Below are 23,021 nucleotides of genomic sequence, written 5' to 3' on the forward strand. Positions count from 1 at the left end.
TTACCTTTGGCTATCAAAGTTCACCCCAAAAGAATATACTAAAAAAAGCAAAACTACTTTTAAAATGTATTATCGTGCTAGCACCCTAGCCATATCCAGATACCCTCAGCCTGTAATGAAATTTGTTCAGCCAGTCACGTTTAATGGGAATAGGCACAGCCCTGGAATAACTCTGCAACACTTTCTGACTTCAGTGCTGCTGGGGCAGCACATCCGATTTTACAGTTGTTCTTCCCAGCTCTGCTAACACCATCACAGTTGCTAACAAAGAAACAGAAATGCTTGCTGGACTGCACAGAAATGCGCACACAGGGAACATGAGATTGGCTTAATGGAAAAGGCAGAGACAGCAGGGAAAGCAACATTGGTCTTCAGCGTCTCCTGCAGGCAGAGGGGGCTGAAGCACAGGACAGTGAAGGCAGCACCAGCCCTCCCCAGGGACACACTAAGGGACAGAAGGCTCCAAAGTGGGTACTGCAAAAGGCTGCCCTGCCCATGGGAAGCCCCGAGGCATGATCTGCAGCTTAACCGAGCTGTGCCAGAGCGACTGCAGACATGCAGGCTCCCAGCCATAGCCCACCTCTGAGATAGCAGGAAAAGAGAAGAAAAGCACACCTGAGCTTGACCATTGCTGCTGCAGGAGACAAGGGGCTGCAAGACCCCCGGGACAGAGCAAGTGGGATGTGGAGGTGGCAGAAAGGGGCTCCAAGCACGGACACACTCTGCCCCAACTTTGGGAAGGGGTGCTTAGAAAGCAGGAGAGGAGCAGAGAGCATGCACACTACCCAAAGCAACTGAGGGGCCTGGGCCTCTGTACCAGCCCCAGGACACCACACACATCTCTTTGGCTCACTGACAGCACTGGTCTTACTTTTACCCCCACTGAGAGGGAAGCACAGGAAAAGACAAGAGGAATTTCTGGAGCCATGGAGGCCACGGACGTTCTGTGGCCCTTTAGGAGATAGATAGGCGCCCAACTACTACGCTGCTTTCTTCCCACCCTTGACTGAAGAGCTGAAATGCCACAGAGCCCCGGCAAGCACGCAGCCAAACTGGGTATTCCAGTTTGAGAGTTAATAAGGGAGGAAAAAGCCACTAGTAGGCTCAAAAAAAGAAAGAAATTAAAGAGAAAAAAAGCAGCACAGTAACTCCCAAAAGCATAAAAACCTCAAGTCCCTCAAGTATTAGAAAGATTAAACCAGAAAAAAAAGCTGTGGTAGATACTCCACAGTGACAGCCTGTCAAACATTTCCACATGTCTCAGTTGGCTGATCCCAATGAAGCAGCTCTGTGCAACGATGTGACCCCAGGGAACTGTATTTGTGCTAAACAGCACGTGGTCAGTCCTGACTGCGCAAGGGAGGTCTCCAGCTTGAAGCCTTACCTTTCATCAGAAACATTCTTCAGTCATAAACTGACAGTTAAAATGTATTTTTACGTCCAAATTGTCAGTTAACTTGTTACAATGCTTGGCATCAAATCAGTAAGCACAAGAATGCTGCTAGACGTATGTCATTAGCACAGGGCTGGAATATCCTGTATGCACCCCAGTCCCTACCTGCTCCCAGCAGCGTGAAATTGCAGCAGTGTTAGAATTACTGGGTTGTTGGGTTGGGGGGGGGGGGTGGGGTGGTGTTTGGCTGGTTGGTTGCAAGGGGGGGTGGGGGTGGATTTGTCGGGGGGTTGTTTGTTTGGTTTTTTTTGTGTTTTTTTTTTTTTTTGAAGAAAACTATAAAACACCCTACATTTAATAATTCAAGACTCCTTAATATTTCTAGAGTCTCTTTGGATCTGCCGTGTTCCAATGTCTGTCTGCTTTCCACAATTTTGTAAAAGGAATTATGTCTGTCCACAAAAGCAGTCTCGTTTAATACTAATTATAGAATCCATAAAAAGAGATTTTTGGCATACAAGGCTACCCACTGTCTTTCTGGATTCCATTTTCCCATCTTTTTTGAGCAACATCTAAATGCAAACTACTGCCATGTGAACCTCAAGGATGTTCTAACATAGTCCACTATAATAAAGAGATAATTACTTCTGAGTACACATTTGGTTGCACAAAACTAAAAGGCACAGAAGAAAAAAGCCTACCTCCTTCTTGGGAAACCTTGTTGGGAAGCGAAGCCATTCATAAGCCGCTTTTCTGGTGATGCTGGGATCAAGAATCCTAATTTGACTAGATTTGTATATCATGTTCAGAGCCGGTTTCTTCCAAAAGCCTTTAGCACTCTGTAACAGGCAAGTAAATATACATTTTTAATGGCTATAAACAGTTGATTTTGGTTTTGTAGCAACTCTAACCAGAATAAAATCCAAGAGCAGGAGGTTGAGGAAGAAGCAAAGTGTTGAACCTCCCAAAGTTCAACAAAAACATGTGCCAAATAGTGCTCCTGCAACAGGATAACCCACTGCAGCAGCAGAGGCTGGGGCCAGCTGGCTGGAAAACAGCTTTGCAGAAAGGTCCCTGATGGACACCACATACCAGCAGCATACCTGGAGGCAGTAAATGCTCATTGTGTGCTTAGCCACATTAATAAGAGAATAGAGAACAGGTGGACAGAAGTTACCATTCTCAAATACTTTGTACTGTGCCTTTCTGTGGTCTCACAAATGCTGTTTTGGGCTCCTCTCTGTGCAAGAGTGTCAAACTGGGGCAAGCTCAGCAGAAGGCCACCAGAACAGCTGAGGGGCTAGAGCACACAGCAAACAAGAAGGGTCTGAGGAGGCTGGGTTCGTACAGCCCGTCTTCAACTATCTGGTAGGGGTTTACAAAAAGCGACAGGATCAGACTCTTCTCAGAGGCACACAGTGAAAGGATAAGGAGAAATTCTATCCTGTGAGGATGCTGCAGCACTGATACAGAGGTTGTAGAAATATCCTTGGAAATACTCAGAACTTACCTAGTGATGCCCTAAGAAGCTGGTATGGCTTTGAACTTGGTCTTGCTTTCTTTCAACAAGGTTTTGGACTAAAGACCTCCAGAGAGAGGTCCCTTCCAACATTATTCTGCAATTCCACCAAGACCGCAGGATAAAATAATCTGGGAAATAGCTGGAGCATGCATGTCAGAATATGAAATGCTGCTAGCAAGAGGATAAAAAGGTATTTCCAAGAGGAAAACTGCTTTGGGGTGAGGAACTGATCAAATATGTGTGTGAGAAAGAGGACAGAAGCATTTATGGGAAAGGGATATTGAGCAGACTGACTAGGAGACCCAGCACTCCCCCCAGATAGGAGGACTAAGGTTAAAAGCAAAACAGGCATTTCACATGAGAGGTGTGTGGCAAGCTGAGCCAGAGGGCATGAATAATTAAACTTACTATTTTCTGACCACCTAGTATCTCCCAAAGCCACTTCAAGTCACGTGGTTTGAAGACGATGAGAACAACAGTTGTATTAGGGTCGTAGTGGATTGGATCTGAGAAGATGGATTCCGGGTAAGAAAGGCGGAAAGTCGTCCTCCTCCCAACATCCTCTTCATACCCTATAACAGGGCCATTATTCATTCTGCAGAGGACAGAGACAGCAATGAGTACCCCACCCAAGTCCTTACTGTGTGTCAGCTGGCACATGCATTAGTCTGCAGGGCAGGCAGTGTGTCCAGGTACAGGAGGGTTTAGTGGCCCAGCATTTACTTATCACATTACATGGTAGATGAGCAATTATCAGGTGCACTCACCCTCTAACTCAGAGGGATCAAGCACATATGGGAACTTGGCCAAGGTGGTTTAGAATACAATCACACAATTGCTTATCACATGTCACTCGAGCAGAAGGCTTCTGATTTGGCTCAAACACAGAAACTGGAGAAGACCAAAGAGAATATCTGGCTCAGAGAATTACCCATTGCTCCATTCATGCTACTTGATGATCTGAGTCATACAGGAGGCGATTCAAGAATGTTTTAATACTCTTCACTGTCTACAGGAACATGGTTTATGACTGTGTACCTGATGCTGATACATCATTATGTTTGCTTTTTTTGTGTCTTTGGGGTGCTGTTTTTTTTCTTAAATATTACTTGCACAGCCGCCACTGCTTTGGGATATAACAGATTAATAAGCAGTGAGCAGGTTGGTAAGGTCTTTCTGTTCTGAGGTGTCAGAGGGGCTGTGTTTAAGTCTCCATCTTGCAGTTTTTGCTTGGTGGGCGTGTTGCATAACCTTTGGAGAATTCAGGCAGTCTCTGTATGCTCCATTCCTGCCAATGTGACTTACCACTCAGAAAAGGAGGCACACTGCTTAGGAGCAAATGTTTGCAAAACAAGGTATGCAGACAAAGGAGTACTTCAAAGTTTTATCAGAAGTCGTCATTAAATACAGAACGCAAACACCACCTCTTTGTTCATTCACAGTAAACAAATGTGTACTGTATTTCTGAAAGTTTTGAATTCAGAGCTGTATTTAAATGTGTGACACAAGTCTACATAAAGATTTCCATTTTAAGAAGAGCAGACAGATCTACAAGGAGTCCAAATACTTGAAATAGTTTAAAAATAATCCATGGAGCTTCCTTGCATCATTATACTACAGTGAAGATAAGTGCAAGGTAGGGGTTTTTTTTAAAGCACAAAGTTGCGAGGCAAGTAAAGTTGCCTAAGAACAGAGATATTATCTGGATTACTTTCTATAGTTTTAAGTTTATAAGAGGAGCTACAACTGAAGAATTGTATATATTCATTTCCACCTTACCAGTGCGTTTTCAAATGCACGTCAAACTCCAGGCTTTGTATACAACTTTTTATGTTAGTGCTTGAAGACTGAAATACTATTACTAAAATGAGCATTAGGATTGATGGCATTGAACAAAATCTCATTTTTGTTACTATGTTCCACACAACGTTGAAGCAAACTGAAATGGCAGCTCAGAGGTTTTAGTGAAAGAGGGTTCAGGCACACTATTTGACAGGGTACCTACAGGCAGAAGGGCTATTTAATCAGTTACTATCTCAGTTCCTGCAAAGGAGAAACTGATTTATCTTTTTCTTAATGTACAGAAAATTCTGTTATAATTAGCCAAATAGTCCATTTTCAGTTTGCTTGGCATTTGAGGTCCCCCCCACGCCCACCCTTGCCTGCTCCTCTCTGAGCACTTCCCCAGTTCCCCTAGTCCAGATGGCTCTTCTTCAGACCCCAGCATCCTCTGGTAGGTCAAGGCATCTCATAAAACTTCCAATATGAACTAATATGCTTGAGAAAAAGGGGCAGACATCAACATCATCCTCCAGTTGACACATGCCTTGAGATGGACTTACCAGCATAAACGTTACGTTTAATCCACTCCAAGCAATGCACACGCCAGCACAGGGGTAAGACAGGCATGGCGTGGAAGGCAAGAGGCAGGGCTGCCGGGATGCTGGCTCACATGCAGGGCTCTGGACTATCACATGCTTGGACCCATCCCTGATGGCAGCATCTTGCATGTGTGTATCTGTACATGAGGCAGACTGACCACCCAGTGATTCTCCCTCCCCTGTATCAATCAGTCTGTGTAATAAAACACTGACCCATTTTTTCCTAAAATTTTTTAAATTAAGTCCGTGACAGGATAAGTAAAACAGGAAGTTTCATACATTTTCATTTGTGTAATAACTGAACTCCAAAGCCACTAGCTGACAGCAAAAGTCTGTTAATTCTTTGCATGCACACAAAACGGAAAGGAGATACCATTTACCTTATTATCACGTCATACGAGTCAATTTTCTCCCCCAATGTCTTATTTCGAAGTACTCCTCCATTACCAACCACAACACACCGTCGACAGGCAATGCTGTGGAACAAACAGAACCTTTAATATGCGCTACTTCCCTTGCTTCATATTGTTATTAATGATATATTTGCATTTAGCTGGCTTATTTACTAACTGAGGTCCCGTATCTTTTACACTCCTTGGCCCCTACAGAACAGTCTCAATCCTGTATCACACACTAAGGCTGCTTTCAGAAAAAAGCAGCTGCATTATTTCAGGGACTGCCAAAGTCAGGAAATGGCTTCTCTCATGTAAAACTGTTTTTATACATGTCCTTTTTCTAGTGGTTTGCTGTTTAAGATCATCTAACCAGTTGATGATAGGGGTGCCATTAGATAAATTATCTTCCACAATGCTTCAAACTTGTCCCAGTCTGGGGGTATACCAACCAGGACGGAGTATGTCTGGAAAAACTACTCAAATTAAGGTGCTTCTGCAACATTGTACAACTCCACAACTCTAGAGATCTCCAATATAAGCTAAGGCAGCAAGATTTAGCTTCACAATTTACCTTACAGGCCTCTGAATTGTACATGTGAAAAACCTTAGCCCAATGACACATGTGATGGCTCTTCAAATTAATATAATCATGTTGATTTTTCTCCCTCTACTTAGAAAGTGCTGTTTAAACATGTGCTGAAGTGCATGCTGTCATGACACAAGACGGATATGCTTGATTAAAAGTTGCATTCTCATATGACTAGATCAAATTAGACAGCATTACTAGGTATATAAAACACTGTGAGCTACAAATTAGATCTTATAGTACATCCAATCAAAACAGTAATTCCTTTTGAATTTAAAATATATTCAGAGTTAAAAAGCACCCAAAAAAAGGTATTACGCAAATGCTAAACTTATGAAAGTAAATTCTAATGGTAAGATTTTCCAAGTTATCCCAGGTTTTCTAAGTATACCTTTTTGCTCTCTACCGTCTTACTTCAATGCTAGTAAAATGTGTGCTTTGCTAAAAACCAAAACAAAACCAACAACAATTAAAAAAAACAAAACCAAAAAACCCCACACAAAACAAAACACACCCAAAAAAGCACACAGAGAGGCTTGCTGGTTTTTTACTCAAGAAATTTTGCCTCTTTAGGGAAGGTTTACATCCAATGTGTAAGATTGAAAACTCCTCCTTACGGAACAGGCACATAATTTTTTGTTGTAAAAAATGCTTCTTTATTTAGAGCAAAAGCTGTTCAACTTGTTTGCAGCAGGAACAATGGCAAAATAAAAATGTTGGTATTTTCTTCAGACACAAACAGGCTCACAGCTTACTGAGGATGAGCCACTTCCCAATGCCCCACTCCCATGGTTCTTCAAATAAGAAAAAGGCTCTGTGCCATTTCTTACTGTAGGGGACCCCAGGACTGTGTCCCAAAGAACACTATAATCTGTATTAAATGCCCAGTGTTGCACTTTATGCAGACTAATTAAAATTAACATCCTTCTCCTCAGATAGTCCAACCTGTTTTTTCAGCTAAGAGTATTATTCAACATCAATGAGAACAGCCTGTTCCAGCTGAGACTGACCAACATCTCAATGTACAAAGCAGTTCCCTGTATTTCCTATAGAATTGTTAATGCAGTCATGCTGGACCACATGCGGGCTAGAAAAAAAAACTGGGCCTCAAAACAACACCGAAAACCTGAAGCTTCCAGAAAAGGTGAAATGAGAATAAATGCCAACTGTACGAATACTGTATTTCAAAAGAAATGCTGGGATGGCACCTTCTCACCTGCTGCTCTAGGGCCAGAGGGAGTTTCCTTTTTTTATATTTATATATAAATATATATATATAAAAAAAATAGAAAGTTGCTAAAATGCAGCTGTCAGAGTGGGGTGACAAGGAAAAAGCTAGCACACCTTTCTCTCGTGTTTCCTGAGCAGCTTAGTAGAAGCCAAGCATTCATAAAAAGATTTCCAGCAAATGCCATAAGTCCAGATGACTCAGTACCTTGCAAATCAGAGGGGTGAAAACCTGTCATACCATCCTGTCCTCAGTATGCCCATTCCCTCTATACCCACAAAACCCTTCCCTCTCTACTCCAGGACTGCTTCAGCCCGTTCACTTTCAAATTAGTTTTCAATCTAGTTTTAAGATATCCTGAGAAAGCAGGCTGATGAACATATGCCTCTTGCAAAGTTTACAGTGGGAGGAAGGGAGCAGAAGTTACCCTTCTCCTGAATTACACTTTGTTACTTGAAGCTATATCACAGAGCTCAAAGCAAGATCCTGGGCTATGGAGAAGCAACAGCAAGGAGAAACAGGAAGGAAAAAGGAAAACTGGACAAAAAACGTGATCAGTAAGTGATGAGAATGGAATTTGGGGGGGGAGCGCAGAATTAGCATGTGGTTGTATCACGTTTTCCTGTCATTTACAGCATGCCTCTTTAAATCACTGAAAGTTTCAATCATCTCAAACTTCTATATTCAGTGTCACCAAAAGTTATGTGGCCGCAGCTGGGTTACTGAGGTACAAACCTCATCACCACAATGCAAATCCTAAACTGACACTCATGCTCCAACTCATGGTGGTACCTCCTGGCTACAGCATCCATCCCAAATGCTTGCTGGACACCCTGGTTTGGCAGTGACTGACACATATGCATGAACTCATCTTCGTGCCTCAATAAAAAGCCAGAAAAATTGTTCCTAATCTTGCTGAATACTTTTTTTTTTTTTATATACTGACTACTTGGTGTGAATTCACAAAAACAATGTCAATCTCCTTACAAGTGGTTTGTATTATTCTGACCACGATAAGCAGCCAAACAGTTACTTTGAGGAGGCACTGCTTGTTCTGTCCCTTGTAGATGAACTTTAAGTGATTCCTTATTCCATACCTTCCAATTTTTGGCAGAGGCTACGATTTAAGAAGCTTCTTTGCTATGTCAGTCCCTAGCTATTGAAATAATGCCTTCCACTCCCGTATAAAAATGAGAACTCTTTGGTTTCTCCTCTCTGCACTGTGCAGTTGTGATGTAGCAGGACACACTAAAGGCAGGGAGGGTAAAGTAAAACATGACTTTAGAGCTGGGCAACTGAGGTTTGCACAGCTACAGAAGCTGGGTAGCTGCTCTCAAGTCAAATCCAAACTCTCTTCCCTCTTCCTGAGGGATGCAGACAAGATCTTGTTCATGGCTAAGAGCTGACTAATACTACTTGGATGGAAAATGGAGTGAAATTTGAAGTTTGATTAAGCTTTCAAACTCCAGTGCCCTTAATAACACGCATACTCAAAAATAAAGTTATTGGCTGCCCTCAAATAATCAATAAAGCATCTAATATTTGTACGTGAACTTTTAAAATGGATAATATCAACAAGCAGATCAAATACTCCTGATTAATTATACATGAATACAGTCATAAATACAGCCAAACAAATTAGAAAGACCAGCTTTTAATCTCTGTCAAGCTCAGGAACTTGAAGTGGGCCAGGTCAAACAGGAAGTCTGGCACGAATGTGCTATTTCTGAATTGTCTCCTCCCCTTAGCCCCCCACCAGTATTCAAGTGTCTCCAGTTATGATCATAAGTCCACATCCACAGTAGCACAGACTCCACTGACAACCATAAGCAGGGAGGGAAATGGTTTATGCTAAAGTAAAAAACCCAAAACATAGTATCATAGGAAACTGACATACGAAATGGAGATAGAGTATGCAGCAAGGCTGGACTGTATTCAAAGATATTTAAGTTAAATAAACTGACCTGTACTTACTGTAGATCACAGAAATCAACACATTGATTTTCAGCAGACTGTTACTCCCAGATATTTTACCAACCCCACTTCTTAAAGTTTCCTTTTTCGTAATGTTTTCATATTAGAAAACCCCAAACACCCCAAAGCTGAGCATTACTCACCCTTTTTCCAAGTCAATAAATAATTGGCAAGAAGAGAAATAAATTCAGATGTCCTTAAACAACATCAGGTGTGCTACAAGTGAAATGTAGCAGACTGAAATGTCTGGAGGTCCAGCTTACAACCACCAGCACAATATTAATGAAAGTGAAAAATATTAAGACCTCAGCTATAACAATTGCTATAGCAATGGTTTGAGTGACTAAGGGATTGCATTTAGGTGTTTGAGATCTGCTTAGAGTAAAAATGGATCCTATGCAAATCGCATGGTAACTGATCTCCAACATCTAAATACAATCCCTTTAGTCACTCGAACCATTGCCCTGTTCATGTGGTGTACAGGAGCCTCTTAATCTCAAGGCCAGGCATTAGTTTACATATTTTGTTTATATGATGAAATTCTAAAAGAAACATTTTCCTAGTCTAGAAAAGAAAAACATTGCTAAATGGAAATGTAGCCTTTAAAGGTCAAAAGGCTTGCATCCTCCACATTCCACTGAAATACTGTTTCTCTGGAAAAGGAAAAAGATCTCAAACTCAACTCCTTTAACACACACCCCCATAGTCAGTTGAGGAATGCAAATTATTTCCTTTAAGGTTATTTGGTAAAAGGAGGATGCAGAGGTCACATTTTGTTGGCTCAGGATTGTGTAAATGCATTTGTAAGAATTTACTGTCGTTAAGCTTAGAGTCCTGAGTGTGCCCAGCGAGTAATTATGAGGAAATGGGTAGAGCAGGTGTTCAGAGGTTACTCTGTCAATGTACCCCTAGCCTGGAAAACCCTTCTCCTACAGGCTATTCCACTGAAGTCAGCGACACTGTTCACTTCCAAACAGTTTTGAAGAACTAGACCTCTACACAGTGAGAATTCCACCTAAGTTCGGAAAATGGCACTGTTCAGGAAAAATCCTTTGTAGCTCATTAGGTACAGTTTTACCTAAGTTGCACAAAAATACATATTTGTTAAAATACTTTATAGCAGGTTCCCCCCACTCTGCCCCAAGAAAAGTTTATAGGGAGATTTGGTTTGCATTCTGCCAAGAAGGCTGAATTAGGCAGCAGCATTACAGAGCTGCCTAATAATTCTATATTACCAGAGAATGTTTTCAGGATTAGTTCCTAAAGTGTTTCACATTTAAAAGCCACTGTATCTCAGTTAAATGTATATATAAAAGTTCTTCCTTACTACAGTGATTCATGCCCTAACAGTGTTATACACAAAAGCTGATGGATCTAGAAAGAGTATCTTGTATGAAGTCATTGTACATTTGATTTGTTTATACTACTGCCTATTAAAGAGTAATAGTTCTCATTTTGCTGCAGTACTACTGAAGTATACTACTTTTATTAAAACGAAGCATACTTCCCAGAACCACTAAGTGTATCTATATCTCAGAGAACCTACATGCAAAGGATAAATACTAATTACCTTACTTTTGATCTATAGGACAGACACCTCCATTTAAAAGGTACTATGCTGTACTGCAAGCCTCTTGTCTCTACAGCCAAAACGATTATAGTGCCGAACTTGTGATTTCAGGAAATTTCTAATACAACATTTGGCATTCTCCTTCAAACTGCAGAAAAAAGACTAGCTTTTCTCAGCGAATTCTGCATAAATTTCCCCAATTATCACACTCCTCATAGAAAATAAGGTTTTTTCCTTTTTTTTTCTTCCCAGCGTAAGAGTAAACCTGAACATCCTAGAAATGGATACTAAACACAGGGAAAGGAAGGAGTACAGTAGGTGAAAGAAAGGAAAACTGGGTATTAAAACCAAGATAATTCTTAGGCTTGAACATCAATTATTTTGTTCATATTCCACTCAACTTTAATTAAAATGTGATCCTGGCATTGGCTTAAAGCAACACTCTTCTGTTTGATCTCCTTGATTACAAAACAAAACCAAGTACAGCCAACCTCAGCATTATTTGCATTCAGCTCTACTAAGAAGTCTGCATATTAACATGATATATGACAGGTTGTCAGCCCATTTGCTAGACTGCAAATCTAAGAAGTCATTTGCATCACTTGGTAAACATTTGCCAACCCTACTACACTTACTCCAAAAAAACCTGCCAAAACAAACAAAAAAAACCCCCAAAACAAAACAAACCACCCAAGACACACACAGAAAGACCCTCCAAAACCAAACAAAAAGTCCCGGCAGAAGTGGCTTCTAACCAAGAGATATTTAAACGGGGCAATCTAATGCATGGGAAGTGAGTTATCTAAGGCATGCTCCGCTCCATACCACACCCTGGTTACTCCAGAAATGCCAGGAACAGCCTTTCCTGGCTGCTGAGATCTCCGTCATTTACAGGAAAAGGAAGCTGAGCATACATATGAACAAGGGTGTGCAGCGGGCCAGTGGATGCAGTGACACAGGGATATGCGTAAGATTTCTTGGGGATATGCATAATATTTCTTTCGCATAGAAACAGTCCTTGGTTTGCACCTGCTTATCTCAAACATTCTCTAGCTTACACTAATAGTGACACTGACAGAGGAGATCCCATTCCATTTTAAGGGGTGGTTTCACTTTCCTCAGGTATAAAAAGATACTACAGGAAGATGGGAGTGTATTCAGCTAGCAAATTCCTAACGCACTTATAAAAAAAGAAATCTATCAGTTTAAGCTCCCTCACGGAAGAATTATTCTTGAATGCTGGTGCTACATATGTTTAAAAACAAACTTATTTAAATCTTGGAATCAATTACATATTGCTTGGACACTGTCAGTCAGATCTGCATCTTGGCTAACTTGAGCAATTTCAGGATAACGCCACTGACATTCCTTTTCAGATAAATACTGAGTATTAAAAATGCAATGAACAGAAACAGTATCAAATAAACCATCTCACCTGTCATTTTCATTGGAAAGTCCACAGTTCTGCAGTCTTGAAAGGGCTAAACGAAAAAATTGCTCTAGAAAGCAAACAAAGATTAATGAAAATGTTCAGTGTCAGTGCTCTCCAATATAAAAATAAGCATGCCACCCTGACTACAGCATTTTCAGACACAGTAGTTTTTATGCACTGTGCATAAAAACCTCAAAATAGGAACATTTTTAATTTAGGGCAACAGGTCAATCAATGATGCCAAAGAAATTCAGGTTTATCAGAGCTCCTCTTTGTGAAGCTTTTCCTGCTCCAACACTGCTGTTGGAAAACAGCATGGGATTTGTATCTAAAAAAATCTTAGTTACAGTAAATAAGCATTGGAAGAGTTTCCAAGACGTACATCCTAACTGACTTTGTTTTTTTTCTTCTACCCACCTTCAGATGAAATAGAAGCAGCCTTGACTCAAGAAGAGGGGCCACACAGCCAGGAACAGTAACAGCATTACGTATCTTGGGAGAAGACATCAAACCAGCCTGTGCTCACTGGCAAAGCTGGGCAGAGGCACTTTCCCAGGCCCCCCTCAGTGGGCAGGCACCTGCTGGACACTCAACGTGCCTCTAACCGAGAGGGGGCCTCAACTCATTCCCAAACAAACTTTTCCCCACCACAACCCCAGAGATGAGGGAAAACGCACCATCCTTGTTACACTGACAAAAGGCAAATCAAGAGTCTAAAGCCCAGGTCCACAGGGTACTAGGGAGGTGCACTGTTCAGCGTTAAAAACTCTGAGACTTGAGACTTTACAGTAGTTTCCAGAAGGGTGACTAAGACCCTTAGGGTCTCTGGCCCTGTTTACTCTGCCCTGACCAACACAGGCAGCAGGCATGAGCAAGCAAACACTTTGCACAGGTACAGCAGCCACATAACAGCAGGAATGCCCCCTGCAGCCCCAGTGACGCCTTCCCTGGTCGGAGAAGCTAGCCCAGTAAAAGGAAAATTTTGCTGATGTAACTGCCCCAACCTGCGGACTTCTGCCTCAGTAGGAGTCTGGATCCTGATCGGCTTAGGTGTGTTGATCAAACCCCATCACACTGACCCAGCTAATATTTCACCTAGCAAAGCACTAGCTAAATATCTTTAGCACCTCAGCCCACATACAAACGAAAGGAAGCTGAATAAGCTCCACTCTTCCTCACTCCCACCTTTTTGGAGCTTCTCTGCTAAGAGGGGAAACCTCAACATGGTGTTTTATTTGTTAAAAACAGGAAGGTGGCAGGTCAGGGGGACTAAATGAAACCATTAAGTCACTGCTAGACACCCCCAAAAGGATTGGCATCAGTGAATAGGAAAGACCGGGGACAGAGATACAGGTGGCTTTACATGCCATTTAGGTATTTCCATTTAAAAAACAAGGTACATGGGGAACACAAACCTGCTCTCTTTATTCCATAAGGTAGTTCAAACTTATCGCTCCCATGGAACTCCGCCACTCTGATAAAATCGTTAGCGCACAGGAATGGGTATATTTTGTCAATGCTAATGAAGAGAAAAAGAAAGAAGTTTCAAAAATCCACATGATGTATTTGAATAAGCCAATAATTCATGTAATTGCTTTTCAAAAAAAAAAAAACAAAACCAAACTTTATCCTACTTCAAGTATTATCAATTTTTAAAAGAAGAAAATTCATGAACACAGGGAAAGAAAGCAGGTGATAGAAAAGGGGAAGAGTTTATAATGGAAAATATAGCTAGAGAGTGAGATAAAATGATTTCTCTGCTAGTATAAGTTATATGGAGTCATGAAAACAACATGACTAAAAGCTTATACCATGAGACAGCATTTTTAAGAGAACATATAACGCAGAAAGACAATTAATAACTTCAGGTTTGAAAAGTACATAACAGAGGCAGCAAGGAAAATTAAGAGTTATTATTATATACAGCAATTTAATAAGTAAGAATGGGATTTGAAACAAGGTGTTTTAACTTGAAAATACCATCTCCCAAAGGCATCAGCTTATGTGAGATGCTCTCCCATTCCAAAGAAATGGCACTTCACGGCTGTGGTGACATTAATAAGTAGTTTGGGGCAACAGGGGTATATCCATACAGCAAAAAAGTATGGAGTTCTCATGTCCATGTTACACACATATTGGATTTTTTTTTTTTTTTTTTTTTTTGACTCTGGACTAACTCTAGTAGGGTCCCACAGACTAAACACCCCTTAGCAGCTGCAGCACATCAGGTGTGCTCCTGCAGTGCATCTTCTGGCTCAGCCAGAAGTCAGATGTCTGAAAGGAGCCCAGTGCATGAGTGCCAGGGCCAACCTGCAATGAGAAGCATGGCACGTGGGGATCACAAGGAGGCTTGCCGCAAAAGGCAAACTAGAACATGACGGCATCATACCTTATAAGCATCAAGATAGAAAGAATGGGTCACTACTTTCTTCAAAAGACAGTAACCACAGACAAGGGTTATCTCATAGCAGGGAAGGGACTCTTATTACCATATCTGCCAAGTCAAGCCAAATGAATGAACAGTAGATTCAATCCTGCCACATGCTACGATGACTTTGGCTTCACCTTGAAGTTAAGTGGGCACGTACTCACTGTACTGGTTGACTTTGTAGTGATCCTGCATACTAGGTCTTAAAATGTTAACACAGAAATATACAGTCACAGTGAGAAAACCTAGTGTTGATCTTAAATACCCACAGCCAGCACGACTTGTTTGTCCATTAAGAATATTAATAGCTGTTAAAAAACCCCTCCCTCTCAGTTTCACAAATCAAGTATCACTCTTTAAGCTCTACATATTCAGAAGATACTAACAGTAAAAAGGAAAAAAACCCCAACCAAAAACAAAAAACAAAAAAACCAACAAAACACCACAGCTCACACACCAAGAACTAGGCCATAGGTTAGTTAAGCAAGACCAGCTATCTTTGAGACTTCATGCACTAAACACCCGTATTAAATTTAATAACTTGCCTTACTGTTCAGAAGCAGCTGGTAAGCTTAGACATAATAAATAATTTACCTACTGCAAAGAGATTCTTAATTCTAGCTCTGGTTGCTTTCCAATAAATAATTCTGCCAGGTTAGAAATCCTTGCAACCTCCCCAGGCTACTACCAAAGTGCACGGACCAGATCTTCAGCTTGTGCAAACTATCTGTAAAGGAGCTATGGAAATATGCAAGAGAATCTGTTCTAGCTCTGCACCTACATTCTTCTTGCTGCACATCTCTGAGTCCACTCCTGCCCCCTTGCTCAGCACCAAAGCTATCCTGCTGTGCTTGACACAGAGACAGCCTGGGTACACTCTGTAGGTGAGGGACCTAGGACCACCTTGCTGGGCCAGGCAGCTAACCAAAACTCAAAGACTGCAGGACTGCTTTGGGGAGGACAAACTTGAGATCCTTCCATGTTCTTTAAAATAATAATAGCACTGAATTAAAGCCACATTTTCTTGTACACAAAAAGGACCAAAAAAAAGAAGCAATGGTGTCTTTGCTCAGCGCTTTAAGACTCTTTCAGCCAGGACTTGGTCTAAACATCTTCCCAAGCTTTCACAGGGCCATACTCAACGTCTGCTCAGGTAAAACACAAAGCTAACAATACAGCCTATCTGCTTCTGGTCCTGCAGCGCTCCCTTGATCTCTCATTTAAGACTTGTGCTTCTAATAACAAAACCTCCCAGTATTTCCTCACAAACCTCTTGGATGCACTTTTGTGACCAGACACCTCCTTTGTTTTGGGTTGAAGTTCTTTTTTCACCTGACTGCTTCTTTACAAAGGAAGCTTCCTATGAGTACCTTAAAGTGGAGGACACCTACACACAATTCAACAATACTATCAGAGGAACAAAGCCACAAATAATCCCAAATTTCATTAAAATTAAATTCCATTAGAATTCCATTGAAGGGGAAGAATCTTATATCATTAAAGATTGGATGAACTTTTGCACATTTCATACTCCTCTTTCCAAATAAAATGAAAAGATTTTCAAAACTTCTGTGGTCCCTGGCTGCTACAGAAATACTTAGCTACCAAAAAATCTTAAAAGTCCAAGTTCTTAATAGCAGGATGACTGAGTTTCAGTCTTGGACATGAAGGCTTCTTTTACAGGAAAAGCATGGGGGGAAAAAAAAAAAAATTAAGGCTTGTATTTCAATCATTCAAATAGTTTCACTGTTACTAGCTACAATACCTGAACAGGAAGTATTTATTTAGTACATACACCAGCATATTGAGCTACTCATGTGGTATTATTCAGACGCTGATCAGTGGCAAGCTAAACAATTTGTGTTGCCACAACCAAGAAAAGCAGCAATGAACCCAAGCCCAAAAGCTGTACTTCCAGAGGTGAATCAAAATGTGAAATAGTCCAGGATATGCAAGTAGTCCATTTCTACCTCAATCAGCACAGCCTTTCCTTCCACCTCCACTTCCCAGTGAAGGTGAGAAGACTCACCCCAGTAAAGATTCAAATGCTGGTTTCAGTACACAACTGTCCAGTGCATTCCTTCTCTCCACAGCCGTAGGTGGCAGCCTGCAAAAGAAGAATTTCAAAGAAACAGCAAGAACGGGTAGCAGCAACAAGGGAGGGAAACTTGGACAAGCCAAATTAGTAAAAGCTGATTAATGAGTTAACACTACACCAAATTTTCATGATTGCCTCTGCCTGTATTATAAAGATGGATCTTTCTCATTGCAGTATGATTACTTTTACTAGTAAAGGCTTTTATCTCACAGTGCTGCTCTAAGGGCTCTGCAACCTCCCTTGCTCAGCAACTATCAAAGCAGCCATAACCAGAGGTGAGATCTCAGGCTCACCTGCAGAGAAGCAGGACACCTGGGCTGAATCATGCTGGCATTACCAGTGCTCCTCAGAGAGGAGAGGGGAATAGACAGCAACACATAGGGTACTTCAAGGAAAATGAGATTCTTTGGGGATAAGTCATTCCTCTCATAAGGCTATGACACTTCTAAGCACATTCCCACCTTGGCAATTTAGCCCAATTAATAACAAATATGAAGGGAGGGTAAAGTTCAGTGTAAGCAATGCATGCATCTGGGCTGCATTAAGAACAGAAGGATGAAACCACCACGTGAGAACCACAAGCCAAACAGACCATTAAGGTTAATTGCTCTTGGTAACCTCAAGCTGTCATGTGAATACTGACACTGACAAAGCACCCTGTGAAATATATCAGCTGGCCAGCTCATTGCTTTCCAGCATCAGCCTCACAGATGGCATTTTGCAGGATGGCTTCAGACAAAACAGAGGCCTGCTTTTAAGTTTTAGCATAGGTGCTCATCGATCCCACAAACCTAACTGCAGGAATTTACTAGCACAAGATCTGCTTATACCTGCACTCGCACATCACAAGCGAACCACACCTCTGATCTATTAAATTTTAAGCACAAAAGTTACCCTCATGGCTCTGCTAATTTTATTCAGGTGTAACTCAGAATTGCAGAAATTTTGAAGTTGTAAACAAATGTCCTTCCAACAATTCATTGCTTGTTATAGTCAGTCACTGAAAGTGGCCATAAATATTAACCAAACACTGGAAACATGACATGGACAAATTCCTTTCTGCCAGACATGTTACAATTGTGTTCATAACAGAAACAGCCAATGGACACAGCTGTACAATAACCCATTGAACAGGGAGCCTATGGACAAAGGCTACAGATTTTAGTCTCAATCCCTCCCACCTGACCAAAACCCAAACAAACAAACAAAAAAACCCCACCACAAAAATACTCAACTGCTGAACTTACTGGGTAACTCCACTAGTCTCATAGGAAGGAGGAGCCCTCACAGAGGAAGTCTGTCCATAAAAGCTAATCCTGCAAAAAGGGAAATGTCACAACTCTGTGGTTTGCTATAAACTGAAACCACAACAGAAAGCCATTCATATCAATCGTATGCTATAAACAAGACAAAAAGAGGCACATCAATCACTACTTTTAAAAGCCATCACTATTCTCTTCATAACACAAACACACTGGTCAGTCCTGGTCACAGTTGTGCAAAGGCCAACGGAAACTCAACTTCTTCAATAAACACCCTGAATTTTAGGTCCCAAGCCACCTGTCCCATGCAGCCTGGAGACGGTGAAGGCTTGCTTCCCCCAAGGTTACCACTGGGACTCAACAAATTGCAGCTTTTCAAAAGGCACCCACTACTACACCTGCAGTTATTCCCATGTGTGGAGCAGGTGTCTCCCACATCATTTATCAGACATTTAAAGCAACAAGCTAACACTAAACACACATGGAGTGGGAGAAGATATGGACACGAGACACATAAATAAGATATCTCTCCTCACCTGAACACCTATTTTCATGAAACTCAGAGGGGCTCCCTGTCTCTGAGGTCCTGACCTCCCCATACAACCAGGCTCAAATTGACTACTAGGTTTAAAAGTGACAAGAGAGAAAGGGCGACAGGACACAACAATCACATTCATTCCGTCACAGTACAAAAAAAAACCAACCACAAAACAAACACACAGAGTAGTAATCACTTCTGTTGATTACTAGTAAACAGCTGTTCAGCAACACAGCAACTCACAGCCACATCTCTCATACAGCCATGAAGGTGTTTGCACTAAAAGTGAACAAAGCATCACAATACCAGTAGAGGTTATTTCTCCACAGATTTCCATGCAGTATACCATACATAACAGCAGCAGCCAGGATAAAAAACAGAAGAATTCGTTTCATGACTGGTAGACCTGAAATGTAAGAAAAACAAAACAAGAAATTTAAATCCAAGTTATGCTATTAACATGAACTTTTATAAAGCATCTTGAAACCTATGAAAGGAAATCATCATTATCACAGCCATTCACCACCACCACAAATTTGATGGGGGATCACTCTGGTTTGATTTGTCACACAAAGTCCCAGTGACAGGAGCTGAATGCTGCTTTGCACCTACCACACATGCATAGTCAGCACAGAAGCATTGAGAGGCTCACTCTAGGTTCTCTCTGAAGACACAGAAGGAAGAAGGGCTATTCTAGAAGCATGTCAGAGTAGGAGCTCCTTTCTGTCTACTGGCAGCCCAAAGAAATCAGCCTCTTGGGTCAGAAGTTGGCCTTTACAGATACCTCCACTTCTCCTCTTTATTGCACCACCCACTATCAGTTTCCATAATTACACAGTTAAACAAGCATTAGCACTTTGCAGGAGGCAGACAGGCTGATGCCAATGAAGCAGAACAGGGTATAAGTTGCCACAAATTGCTACTGGTTGTGTTTTGGTTTTTTTGTTGGTTTTTTTGTTTTTTTTTTTTTTTTTTTTTTTTTAGGATCACTGAATATTCTTAAAGTTTGGGTTTGGACATTTAAAGCTGCACTGAAGCTGTCTGCTTATGCCCTCGTGTCCTGCAGTCTCCAGCTCCTGACACAGGCCAGACTTCATTGCTCAAGTGACAGAAGAGTGCTATTTTCACACATCACAAAGGGAGGAAGACAAGTTAGGACCCAATCTGTGGAATTTACTAAATTATGGAGAAATAGCAGAGAAAGTGTTCATTATTCAAATAGAGTTTTCACCTCATTGAACAGTTTAGTAAAAAAACCCCAGAGAAATATCAGAAGCTCACGTATCTGGCAAGACACACTGGGGGAAAAGCAAGTTCTGCATTGCTCACATCTAACACACTGAGCTGCCCTTTCAGTAGCTATGAATGAACTGTTGTTGCTTAATCTTCTGAAAGTCCAAAATAGCCATTCTGGCCACAAATTACTGTGGAAATTTACTCGAGAGCTATATCCTTCTTATTTTCACTTCTCCCCCTATCATGGTAAGCAGGTTCAATGCACACAATGCATAAACACCTACTTGCCTATCTATATTTGAAAGTGAAGGTAACAAACAGCTGCTCATCAAAAACAAGCCATATCCACACATACTGCTGCATTTTCCATGAGCAGAGCCTTTGGCTTTATGGAGATTTTTTTTTTATTTTATTTTATTTTAAATCCCATGTTGTTTTTTAGAATATTTAGAGTTGCTGTTATTTTAAACCTGTGTTAAACAGCCCTAAGGCAATAAAAATCAAGGTAGATATAGTCCCAGTGATTTATAGCAATAGGCTTTATGCTAGTAACATCTTGACATCATACCTTGTATTAAAGGCCAAGAAACTACTAAATAGAGCTGCATTTTGTTATTAGAAATTGAGAAGCAGACTACTGCCACTCGCCTAGCTTCACCCCTGAAGAAATACCTAACAGTGAACTATTTGTTACAGCGACTTGACTGCAACAAGCCACCACTTCCTTACATATTTTTTTTTTTCCCCCCATATCCTTCACAGGAGTTTAACTGTAGGGTCAGAGATGGGGTTTTATAACAGCATCTACCAGTAACATAGCCATGCAATGAACAAGCTATAATCTATCAACCTTAAGTATATGCTCCAGGCTGTTCTGCTCTGTTCTGGATTAAATACTCAGACTGCAGCTATTGCAATTTCAACCTTTCATCCCTCCTTGGTAAGCAACACTGCTGCCCTTACAGCTCCAACTCCCTTGACTCTCCTTGAAGAGTTACTGCAATTTTTTTTGACAGTCACTCTCAACTTCTAGAGCAAACCCTGAGTTTTTGCAATAATTTTCTAAGAGTCATTCCCTAAAAGTGCAAGAACATTACAAGAAAACTCACCTACTGGGTTTAGTCAAGTGTCATTAACAGCAATTGGCTCATTTACTTGAAAAAGATACTGCACTCTGGGTGTTTTATTTTTCCTTTCACTGTCAGTATTTTTAGCCCCTCCTGCTTTGCAAAAGTTTGCTATAATATCCCACTACGGTGGAAATCAACTGTTTACTTTTTTACTAATCCAACAAATGCCAACTTCAGTTAAACAGAACATAACAAACCAGCTCTTCAGATATAGTAACTAAATTAACAACTGATTAAATTGCTGATTTTGCTGACTTCAATGTAAAAGAGAACCTTGCTGAAGAGTCAGACCAAGCTACAAAACAGAAAAAAGACAAGGCAAAGCTGCCCATAAAAGGTTTTTTAAAAACAAAAATATTATTCATAACAGTATTATTCAGAGAAAAAAAATTTGTTGTTTGTAAAGTATTTACAAAGATATTTGTACAGCTGGCAAAAAAGTCATTAAAACAAGAGAATATAAGTCAACATCGTTCTTTGAAGAGGATTATAAGGAATCTGTAACAACTTTCAGTATCTTATGTAGGACATTCAGCCTGGCACACACATGAGAATGTAGCATTATCAAGGGTGTACCTAACTCAGCTCTTGGGAACGTAAAATGGTCTTTAATTATACAAGTGTCTTCTCACAATCCCACCCCCCCAGTGCCTGGCTTCATTCAATGCTTTGAAGATAAAGTTCTGTAGTCAAGAAAGTCTTTTTAGTGAAGACTTTCTTAACCTGGTTTAGTAAACAGAACCATTGCCTTGTTTACAGAAGAAATTATTCTGCGTGTACTTTTAATGGTGACAGCATTTTCCAGCTCTCCCTTCCTATTTTAAAATAGCTGAGTGTTACAGAAAGTTAATCAAAGGAAAACAAACTCCTACAATGCAAATATTGCACCAGAAAATTCCCATAGTCAGAGATGCAAGTAAATAGGCAATTGAGAAGATGCAGTTCAGATGTAAAATAACACATTCCTGCTTATTTATCACAAGACCTGCATCTTGATTTAAGCCCATCAACCCGACTGACAGAGGTCATGGTGCCCTTAGGTCAAGGTCAGTCAGCGCTAAGCAAAACAAGGAGGACAAAGCTGGAACTCAATTATTCAATTCCCTCCTCTTTCTAAAAAGCCTGCAGTGATCCACACCAGGAAAGGGGCAAGGAACCTGGCATGCCAACACCTGACATTCACAGTGTTAGCTGGTCAATTTTCTGAAAGTAAGCAAGCAACAGGATGCATAAGGGTTGTAAAAAGACTGATGGGCATTTTTTAATAGGAATCTAAGCTAACTTCCGCTGTGCAACTTCCCACCCCTGCCAAGGCAGAGCTGCAATTACAGAATTAGACAAGACAGACTCTGTTACAGTATTAAGAGATCTCAGAGATCAGCCTGCATCTCCTGTAGACAGATGGATCCACCCCAGCCCCCACCAACCCACCAGAGACACATTTGGGTATATGAAAAATTAGCTATATAAGCCCAGAGGCTATTTTTTTCTTCCCTTGGTGGAAGTGGGGAACCCACATCCTTATCAGAGCTGCATCTTTACTTACAATTAAGTCTTTACTTCACTAAGTGTGGCATCTGATATGAGCCACTATCTCATAGCCTCTGTTTATCTTTCAACTTGCATATGCAGTTGATGCAGCCATGCCACAGAATAAAATATCAAGCAGGAAACTATAGCTGTTGGACTGGGCAATCACATGACCACACTACAATCACCTTTTTTCAGAAAGCTTGTGAGCCTTCCTTTTGCTTTCTTGATTAAAATTAGGTTGTTATAATACAATGCGGGAGGCTTTTCCATCTGTCCTACTTACTTGGTAAAGCACCTTTGACTATTACTAAATGG

General features: G+C 41.0%; 1 protein-coding gene across 8 annotated transcripts in view; it reads right to left on the reverse strand.

The window, feature by feature from the left end:
* Positions 1–23,021, reverse strand: part of ST3GAL6 (ST3 beta-galactoside alpha-2,3-sialyltransferase 6) — a 42,251-nt gene that overhangs the window by 3,732 nt on the left and 15,498 nt on the right. For 6 of the 8 annotated variants that reach the window (XM_052794221.1, XM_052794224.1, XM_052794223.1 and 3 more), the window contains 8 exons: positions 19,114–19,213; positions 18,255–18,323; positions 16,939–17,016; positions 13,897–14,000; positions 12,485–12,548; positions 5,677–5,772; positions 3,324–3,510; positions 2,095–2,232 (listed from right to left, as the gene is read on the reverse strand). In XM_052794221.1, the coding sequence (XP_052650181.1) occupies positions 2,095–2,232; positions 3,324–3,510; positions 5,677–5,772; positions 12,485–12,548; positions 13,897–14,000; positions 16,939–17,016; positions 18,255–18,323; positions 19,114–19,213 (836 nt within the window). The remainder of the gene's footprint in view (positions 1–2,094; positions 2,233–3,323; positions 3,511–5,676; positions 5,773–12,484; positions 12,549–13,896; positions 14,001–16,938; positions 17,017–18,254; positions 18,324–19,113; positions 19,214–23,021) is intronic. The other 2 variants (XM_052794226.1, XM_052794227.1) reach the window with 2 other exon arrangements.

The sequence above is a fragment of the Harpia harpyja genome, chromosome 8 (genome assembly GCF_026419915.1).
Source record: "Harpia harpyja isolate bHarHar1 chromosome 8, bHarHar1 primary haplotype, whole genome shotgun sequence".
In the NCBI taxonomy this organism is placed as follows: domain Eukaryota; kingdom Metazoa; phylum Chordata; class Aves; order Accipitriformes; family Accipitridae; genus Harpia; species Harpia harpyja.